Raw genomic sequence first — 10426 nt, forward strand, 5'->3', positions numbered from 1 at the left:
TGACTGACAGACTGGGAGTGGGCTTCAGCCTCTGACTGACAGACTGGGAGTGGGCTTCAGCCTCTGACTGACAGACTGGGAGTGGGCTTCAGCCTCTGACTTAGCATAGAATATGAGCTTGATCAGGCCTCTATCCTATCTGTTCTATTTTGTTTGTTATAGTCTACGCAGGATTTTGCTCCTGCCCATCACTAACATGCCTGATTCAAACATGCCTGATTCAAATGATCAGCAAATAATCATGGCTCATCACACCTAAAACAAATGATCATGGCTCATCACACCTAAAACAAATGATCATGACTCATCACACCTAAAACAAATGATCATGGCTCATCACACCTAAAACAAATGATCATGACTCATCACACCTAAAACAAATGATCATGGCTCATCACACCTAAAACAAATGATCATGGCTCATCACACCTAAAACAAATGATCATGGCTCATCACACCTAAAACAAATGATCATGGCTCATCAAACCTAAAACAAATGATCATGGCTCATCACACCTAAAACAAATGATCATGACTCATCACACCTAAAACAAATGATCATGGCTCATCACACCTAAAACAAATGATCATGGCTCATCACACCTAAAACAAATAATCATGGCTCATCACACCTAAAACAAATGATCATGACTCATCACACCTAAAACAAATGATCATGACTCATCACACCTAAAACAAATGATCATGACTCATCACACCTAAAACAAATGATCATGGCTCATCACACCTAAAACAAATGATCATGACTCATCACACCTAAAACAAATGATCATGGCTCATCACACCTAAAACAAATGATCATGACTCATCACACCTAAAACAAATGATCATGACTCATCACACCTAAAACAAATGATCATGGCTCATCACACCTAAAACAAATGATCATGACTCATCACACCTAAAACAAATGATCATGGCTCATCACACCTAAAACAAATGATCATGACTCATCACACCTAAAACAAATGATCATGGCTCATCACACCTAAAACAAATGATCATGACTCATCACACCTAAAACAAATGATCATGACTCATCACACCTAAAACAAATGATCATGACTCATCACACCTAAAACAAATGATCATGACTCATCACACCTAAAACAAATGATCATGGCTCATCACACCTAAAACAAATGATCATGACTCATCACACCTAAAACAAATGATCATGGCTCATCACACCTAAAACAAATGATCATGGCTCATCACACCTAAAACAAATGATCATGACTCATCACACCTAAAACAAATGATCATGACTCATCACACCTAAAACAAATGATCATGACTCATCACACCTAAAACAAATGATCATGACTCATCACACCTAAAACAAATGATCATGACTCATCACACCTAAAACAAATAATCATGGCTCATCACACCTAAAACAAATGATCATGACTCATCACACCTAAAACAAATGATCATGACTCATCACACCTAAAACAAATGATCATGGCTCATCACACCTAAAACAAATGATCATGGCTCATCACACCTAAAACAAATGATAATGGCTCATCACACCTAAAACAAATGGTCAGTGAATCATGGACCACATTTGGCTGAATACGGTGTATTAGTGATGGACACCTGTTGATGTTAGTTCTACAGCACTAGAGTTGGAAACCCCTGGGTCTTGTTCATTAGGCACAAAATTGAATAAACAGACTGAAACAGGGAGGGACTACCTGGATTTGTCCAATAAGAAATGCTTATTGGAGTTTTTGGGCTGGAATTGTATTTTTATTTTTTCATTGTGAGCCCTAATGAACATGATCCTGTCCCGTACCTTGAGCTGGGTGGTGATGTTCTCCGACTGCAGCCTGACAGACATCTTCTTGCTGACTTTGAAATCCCAGGAGCAGAAGACCTTTATGGCCATGTTTCCCTGAGACTTGAACACACGGAAACTCCTCTCAAAGGACTTGGACATGCTAAGACAAGTACAATGAAAACATTTTATTAATCACATGAAAGACCAACAAGGAGAAAAAGGTCAAAGATCTGTCTTGCCAACTCTTATGGGCATTTTCACACCAACACGGACCATAGCAGTTGGCTGTAGAGCACAAGCAGATCTTGGACCAGGCTAACAAAGAGATTCCAAATGAATAGATCAGGGTCATATTCACGTTATGATCAATGGTTGCGTTTACACAGGTGGCCGAATTCTGATATTTTGCTGGTAATTGGTCTTTTGACCAATCAGATCAGATCTTTCGCCAATAATTGGGCAAAATATCAGAATTGGACTGCCTGTGTGAACACAGCTTAAAAATGAAAATCTGATCCTATATCAGCACTTCAAAAGGTTTGAGAGACCTGTAAACAAGGACGATGCCGGTGATAAAGAATGTTATGCCGATGGTGAAGCAGTAGGCTAAGGGAATGTTGTAGGCCATCATGTGAGGGTCACTGGTGGTGCCGCAGCCAGTCCCGGCGGTGGCTTTATCAGGTCTACAACTGGTGTTGATGGTGGAGTTGGTGTAGTAGCCATAAAACATTAGAGAGTTCGAGAGATAACCCTGAGAAGGAAGAGAGGTGATGTGGTTTCAGAAACAGACTGACAACACTGATGTAGTGTTTTGATATAGAAGTGCTCTTGCAGGTGCTTTACATTTGTATGGGTGGGCATTGCATTGTGACTTAGCTAGGTATGTCAGCAGCAGTTGTTTTATTGGCGTAGGCTGGATTTACACTCCACTAGGTGTACTCTGTAGAGGCTCAACAACCACGTCGTGCTTTCACCGCACACAGCAGAGATTTTGGTACATGCCAGAAATTGTAACTTAACCAATCGATGACATTTCGCTGGACGATCGGTGGAGTTTAAACTTTAGAGTGAATCACATTAAGGTCAAAACCTTGTGGATGAACATAATCAACCAATCAATCATAAACCTCATCTTACCGTGCCGGTGAACAGCTCCAGGCCTGTGACTCTGTGGGAGCTGGGGGTGTGAAGGGGCGGGTGGATGGCCTGGGGGAGGACCAGGAACAGGCCGTTGATGAGGAAGAGAAAGACGTTGAAGAGCAGAAGAGTCCTGATGAAGAGAAAGTAGGAGAGCACACCAGTGCCAAAGCGGCCACCCAGCCTCTTCAAAGCCACCTGCCACAACTGCAGGGAACTGAGGATGAAGAGACATCCGAACCAGATGTGATACAAAGCCTGTGGACACAGAACGCAGAGTAACTTTCATGCCTAACATCTCTGTGCAGAGATTAACGTCAGGATTGGAGCACTTTCCTCAGATTTTACATCTGAATGATAGTCGTGAAATTGCCAACAGCATGTTTTATGCTAGTGATAGCTTGGTTATACTCACTCGCTTAAGGAGGCTACAGCAGGGAACCTGGCTGCTCAAGAGGGACTGTCCAACTTTGTCACTGAATACAAGTTTCCTAAGGAGAGATGTTGACTGTAAAAGGGGTCTTTGAAGATTCAGCAATGATGAGAGAAGGGTTTAAGTAGCTTTCGTGTAATTTGTTTATTGTCAAATTTTACATTGGCATCATGTAAAGCAAATGGTGTCCTGGAACAATTAAGATAATCAATTACAAACAATGAAGAGAATATGGCACACACCTCAGTTTAGTCTTCTCAGCCAGACTAAGGGGCGTGGCACGCAGCATACGCACACGGTCACCGGCCGACAGACTCTGAAGATTGTTGACCAGCTCCTGTCTCTTGGTCTCTGTAATCCACACAAAGTTAAAAGGATACCATAAAACTTCAATTTAATAGCCCAGGCATTTATTTGCTTCAATCACTGAACACAACCACAAATATAAGAGACAGGCTTGTATTTGCCTGGCTATTAAGAGAGCATGCAACTGGCATGCTGACTGCAGAAATGTCCAACAGAGCGGTTGCCAGATAATTTAATGTTAATTTCTCTACCATAAGCCACCTCCAACATTGTTTTAGAGAATTTGTCAGTAGGTCCAACCGGCCTCAACCACAGATCACATGTAACCACAAAAGCCCAGGACCTCCACATCCGGCTTCTTTTTTTTTAAGGTATAGGTGACCAACAAATCTGTAACTAACAAAAAAATGTGTTTGATACCATTCCACTTATTCCGCTCCGCCAATACCACAAGCCCGTCCTTCCCAATTAAGGTGCCACAAACCTACCGTGGTTCCCAGTCATGAAATCCATAGATTAGGGCCGAATTAAATGCATTTCAATTGACTGATTTCTTTATATGAACTGTTACTCAGTGAAATCTTTGAAATTGCTGCATGTTGATTTATATTTTTGTTCAGTATAACATTTTCTAACCAAACCTTGATATCTTTAGCTTCTACCAGCGGAGTCATTCTTGTTGGTACAGCCCATCTCAGCAGAGCACACAAAACAGACACCGACTCCCAGCGGAGGGACAGAATGTTCACTCTGTTCAAAGGTTGATCTAAAAGATCTAAAACTGTCTGGTTTCAAATGCCATACACATTGTCCTGTGTCTGTAGTGAGGGTGGTAGAAGGCCCCTCAAAGCTGGTGAAAGACTATTGCCTTCAGGGGTGGATGGTGAAGTGGGTTTGGGGATTCACCTTCCTCACAGACATCCTCAGAGTCTGCCTCGATCCCATAGCCACGGATACTAGGTCTGGAGGAGAGGGAAACGTCTTGGGTCTGGCGGTGGTACCTGCGCAGCTGAGTAGAACGGATGTTGCACTGGGAGATGATTTCAAGACGACTCTGCTGCCCTGAGTGAGGAGAGACCATTTCCTGAGGTTTAAAAGGAGGAAGATTATATTTACTACCTGGGTGTATTCACTAGGAACCAAACGGAAACAAATGGCCGAAACATTTGTCTAACCTGAACTTGTCCAATAAGTATTCTGTTGCACAGCATACATGGTTCGCTACGGTGTGCACTAATGAATACACCCCAGCAGTTTATTCAAACGTCAACCACTTGTGAGGTCAGTGGCTTTTGAGTAGGCCATATTCTCCTCCAGTAATTTTCTGAAACTTCTGACACAGTAAGACAAGAGACAGGAAACTCATCTAATGACTTATTCAGGTTCTTAGACCCCACATTTTGACCATCCACATAGGTGTAGATTTCCGAACCATTGTACATATTTAAAATGTGTGTGGTGCGTTTACACTTATCCAGAGCGACTTACAGTAGTGAGTGAATACGTTTTCATACTGATTCCCGGTAGGAATCGAACACACAACCCTGTGTGCTATGCTCTACCAACTGAGCCACATGGGTAACAGGGCAGAGACAAGAGGAACTGCAACATTTTTGTATGCTCTCAAAATATCACCCATAGTCTCTTTATGAGTCACACAAAAGCCTTTGGCCTGGGTCTTGTTCATTAGAGCACAACGTGGCAAAACCGTTTGCAACGTCAAACGAAAACAAGCATTTATTTGGACAAATTCAGGAAGTACCTCACGGTTTCAAGCCGTTTTCTTCCCTTCTGTGTCTATTAAACACAACCTTGAGGTTTCCCCTTAACAAATCGGCTTGTGACTGAAAGGATGGTCTCACCGATGCTGCGACTGGGCATGGAGGACAGGACCCTCAGGGTGGCGGTAGACCAGCTCTTCCGGGCCAGAAGGTTGGTCTGTATGGATTCCTCACTCCTCTCATCTGCCCGCTCTCTGACATCACTCATCTGGCTGGCCAGCCTATCTGTGGGGAACATATGATTGAATATGATTAATCAGATGATAAAATATATTCAGTAAGACACACTGTACTGGCCTTGGTCGTGTTCATTAGGACATGCAATGGAAAATTATTTTAAAAAATGTTTCAACTGCAAACATTTCTTATTGAACAAGTCCAAGTAGCCTCTCCTTGTTTCATTCAGTTTTGTTACATTTGGTGCCTAATGAACACGACCCTGGTGGTAGTCTGCTTGTGCTTTATCCAACTCCTCTGTGTATTATGTTCTTTGTCATACATGTAGGCATGGCAATGATAAAGACAAGTTGGCTACAGCACAGTATGGGACCAGGCTAACACTGTTATGGACGTAGTGGTTATCAGAGGGAGTTAGAAGATATCAGTCCTCACCTCAATGAACATATCAGTTCACTGGAAAACATTCACTAGTAACAAACTGGCTACGTCCTAAAAGGCAACCGATTGCCCACATAGTGCACTACTTTTGACCAGGGCCCATAGGGAATAGGGTGCCACTTGGGATACAACCACATATAGAAGTACCTCTGCCTTCCGTTGTAAGGACCTCCATTTCCAGGGTTTCAGGACTGCCACTCTCCAGACCTGCTCCCGTCATAGAGTCCTGGGCCGTATCATCACCCCTAAGACTCCTGGTGAACGTTGAGCAATGGAATAGAAGAGGTTTATTTATACCAGACAGAGGGCTATGGTACACGTGCATGCATCAACAGACGGCTGTACAGATTAATGGACAGATACTTGTAAATGCGTAAACAAATGCACACACACACAGCAGTGTTATTCTAGTGGTTAGAGCGTTGGGCCAGTAACCGGAAGGTTGCTGGATCGAATCCCCGAGCTGACAAGGTAAAAATCTGTCATTCTGCCCCTGAGCAAGACAGTTAACCCACTATTCCCCCGCACCTCTCTGATTCAGAGGGGTTGGGGTAAATGCGAAAGACACATTTAAGTTGGACAACTGACTAGGTATCCACCTTTCCCTTATTCTTGGTTTTATCTACATATAAAAACACATTCAATATGAATTATGCAACGATTGAGGAAAAAATAGCCAGTGCTTGTAGATGTTATGATTTCCTATTCTCAGGACAATGATTAATAGAACAAAAGGCTCCAATGTTGCCAAGGCAACTGGGGTCACTGGAACATATCCAAAAGAGAGAAACACACCAGAGGACAAATAACTGCTTCTAAATGCTAGTAAAACTAAGCACGTGCTCTTCAACCGATCGCTGCCCGAACCCGCCCGCCTGACTAGCATCACTACTCTGGACGGTTCTGACTTAGAATATGTGGACAACTACAAATACCTAGGAGTCTGGTTAGACTGTAAACTGTCCTTCCACTCACATTAAACATCTCCAATCCAAAATTAAATCTAGAATCTGCTTCCTATTTCGCAAACAAACGCCTCCTTCACTCATTCTGCCAAACATACCCTCGTAAAACTGACTATACTACAGATCCTTGACTTCGACGATGTCATTTACAAAATAGCACCCAACACTCTACTCAGTAAATTGGATGGAGCCTATCATAGTGCCAACCGTTTTGTCACCAAAGCCCCATATACTACCCACCACTGCGACCTGTACACTCTCGTTGGCTGGCCCTCACTACATATCCGCCGCCAAACCCACTGGCTCCAGGTCATCTACAAGGCTCTGCTAGGTAAAGCCCCGCCTTATCTCAGCTCACTGATCACCATAGCAACACCAAACTGTAGCACGCACTCCAGCAGGTATATCTCACTGGTCATCCCCAAAGTCAACACTTACTTTGGCCGCCTTTCCTTCCAGTTCTCTGCTACCAATGACTGGAACAAATTGCAAAAATCTCTGAAACTGGAGTCTTATATCTCCCTCTCGAACTTTAAGAATCAGCTGTCAGAGCAGCTTACCGATCACTGTACCTGTACACAGCCAATCTGTCAATAGCACACACAACTACCTCATCCCCATATTATTACTTACCCCCTTTTGCACTTACCCTCTTGCACCCCAGCATCTCTACTTGCACATCATCATCTTTACATCTATCACTCCAGTATTAATGCTAAATTGTGATTATTTTGCCTCTAGGGCCTATTTATTGCCTACCTCCCTAATCTTCTACATTTGCACGCACTGCACATAGATTCTTCTATTATTCTTTTCTATTGTGTTATTGACTGTACGATTGTTTATGTGTAAGTCTGTGTTGTTTTTGTCGCACTGCTTTGCTTTATCTTGGCCAGGTCGCAGTTGTAAAAGAGAACTTGTTTTCAACTGGCCTACCTGGTTAAATAAAAGGTGAAATAAAAATAAAATAAATAAATCGAAAATCATTTCTGTAAAAAAAAATTCTGTGTACACTTTAACTACTAAAACCACGTATAACGTATGTAGAACAGATAATGAAGCTATATATTTTAAATAAGATTGTCTTTGAGAACTAACATTCACTAAACAAACACTAGACAGTCTGGGAGAAACTAAAATTACTAAATGTCACTGCAATAAAGAAGCACTTTTTTATCAACTTCCACTGTACTCCAAAAGCTCTTTGCTTCAGTTTGCTCCTCAAATCAACCTTGGTTAGAGAGCGGCAGTGTTCCCTTCCCTTACAACCATACAGTAGTTGGACAGCGTTAAAGGAACTTTTGAATGGGATGTTTAGACCTTGACTAATCTCACGTGAACAGACTGCATAAACAGAAATGGTACCATCATCCAGTATCTGACCAAATTACGCAATAATGTTGTTCCGGGTTAACTGAGATTAAACCTTGACCTATTCCAAACTAATGATGTCCTATGCACCAACTATGTACAACCAGACAGAGAGAGTGTTTGTGAAACTAGAACTAACAACGAGGAACAACAATGCACACACAATAATGCAGTATCTCCTGCAGAATATGCAACTGTGGACAGACATGGGCTACAAAACACAGCTCTACTTAAACATCCTGCCATTAACAGAGAGATGAGAGTAAAGAGCAACTTACTCCAATTCAAGCTCCATTATAGGTCTCAGATTGAAGTCCACACTGTATGCCATCCTCCTGGTCTTCACTCTGCGTGGCCACACCTGTCTGTCTGTATCATGGACTTACCCTTTTCCAATCAGACAGAACCATAGGGGAGCACACCAAGAAGAAAGGATTGGTGGAACAGAGGTACTGTTGCATTATATACTGTAGTTAGTGCATCGTCCCAGTCTTGTCTTCCAGTTGCCAGGAGAGGGAACTATTAGGAGCTCTTAGTGGGTGGGTTTAGGAGTTAGGACTTCGTCTGACCAACTTACACTCTCAACTCATTATCTACCAAACCCAAAATATGAAGAAAAAAAAAAGACTGACGGAAGGGTTGTTTCACAATCAAAAGAAGACTATAGAGGAAGTGGTCCCTCCCACAGACCACTAGTGTACTCCTTCCTCCGTCCTCCATCCTCCCAAAGATCCTTATCACAGGCAATGTGCCATGTTCACATGTTATCAGGAACTTCTTCAACAGGAATTGAGAGGAACTTGTGGAGGTTAAATAAAATAAAAACAATCAAGGACTAACCATCCATTATATCAACATTATTGTTGTAAGAATACATTGTTTACATTTAATTCATTTACAAACAGAGTAAAACAAGCTTTCGGGTTCTGACGGGGTAGTACAGTTGAGCTCAGCCCATGAGGCATTTAAGTTCTATTCTGCAAAAATGTATGTAGAAATTGCTTACTGCCCCTTTAAGCTCCCTCTTGGATCAAGTTGAGTTCATTTTCCTAAAGAAAAACAACAACACAGTATGCATATTTCTAATAACTAGTTTCTGGAATACCTTTGGATTTTATATAAAGCTATCCAACAAAATCTATTAAATAAATTCATCCAGAGTTTCTAAGTGATTGACAGCAGTGGATGATGGTGGGAGGAGCTATAAGATGACAGCTCATTGTAATGGCTGGAATGGAATCATTGAAACAGTATGAAACATATGGAAACCTCATGATTGACTCGGTTCCAATAACTCCATTCCAGCAATTACACAGAGCCCGTCCTCCTATAACTGTTCCCAACAGCCTCCACTAATTAACAGCTGTGAATTGATTCAACGTGTTAGTTCCATTTCCACAGGTTTCCAGATGGAAACACAATAGAAACAACACCAGTCAATACACTAAACTTCTGAATCATTATTCATAGGCAGTAGCCTATGACTTAGCAAAACTACATATGTATTGTAACTGCAAAAAGTAACTTCAAATTAGCAAAACTGCATATGTATTGTAACTGCAAAAAGTAACTTCAAATTGAATAGTTTGATGCACAAGACTTGCATTATCGATGTATGTTCTACCCCTCACCATTTCTGAAGACTTCATTTTTTCAAGACTGCCATGCACAGCCCCAAATCACCAATCAACTTTCAGCTCGAGCGGCTTTCTCTGGCGCAGACTCAACCAATGAAATACATTCTCCTCATTAGAGGTGTGTTCATTATGCGAAAAGTTTCGAAAACGTCAATAAAATATTTCCAAATGAATGTCAAGTTTATTCTAGATAGTTTGAATACATTTTGTAAGTCAATGTAACATTCTAATTGCAATCCTGCATCACAGTGGTGCACAACTAAAATGCATTGGCACATCACTAAAGAATGAAATGAAGTGAATATATAATTCAGAATAAACTGTCTGTCTCTCACAGCAGGAATCCCTTGTGTGCTTCTGCTGTCCTC

At 41.7% G+C, this 10426-nt stretch overlaps 1 protein-coding gene across 5 annotated transcripts in view; it reads right to left on the reverse strand.

Annotated features, from left to right (window-relative positions):
- The window catches only part of LOC110513333 (transmembrane channel-like protein 6), a 28603-nt gene extending 18456 nt beyond the window's left edge, over positions 1 to 10147 (reverse strand). The window contains exons 1-11 of one of the 5 annotated variants that reach the window (XM_036939167.1): positions 10053 to 10147; positions 9428 to 9470; positions 8700 to 8808; positions 6233 to 6339; positions 5549 to 5692; positions 4593 to 4748; positions 3623 to 3731; positions 3363 to 3438; positions 2948 to 3205; positions 2359 to 2561; positions 1826 to 1970 (exon numbers count right to left, since the gene is read on the reverse strand). In XM_036939167.1, the coding sequence (XP_036795062.1) occupies positions 1826 to 1970; positions 2359 to 2561; positions 2948 to 3205; positions 3363 to 3438; positions 3623 to 3731; positions 4593 to 4748; positions 5549 to 5692; positions 6233 to 6339; positions 8700 to 8752 (1251 nt within the window). In that variant the 5' untranslated portion in view covers positions 8753 to 8808; positions 9428 to 9470; positions 10053 to 10147. Of the gene's footprint in view, positions 1 to 1825; positions 1971 to 2358; positions 2562 to 2947; positions 3206 to 3362; positions 3439 to 3622; positions 3732 to 4592; positions 4771 to 5548; positions 5693 to 6232; positions 6340 to 8699; positions 9221 to 9427; positions 9471 to 10052 lie in introns of those variants that run through there. The other 4 variants (XM_036939171.1, XM_036939168.1, XM_036939169.1 and 1 more) reach the window with 4 other exon arrangements.
- Positions 10148 to 10426: the final 279 nt, after the last annotated feature.

The sequence above is a fragment of the Oncorhynchus mykiss genome, chromosome 12, assembly GCF_013265735.2.
Source record: "Oncorhynchus mykiss isolate Arlee chromosome 12, USDA_OmykA_1.1, whole genome shotgun sequence".
NCBI classification, from domain to species: Eukaryota; Metazoa; Chordata; class Actinopteri; order Salmoniformes; family Salmonidae; genus Oncorhynchus; species Oncorhynchus mykiss.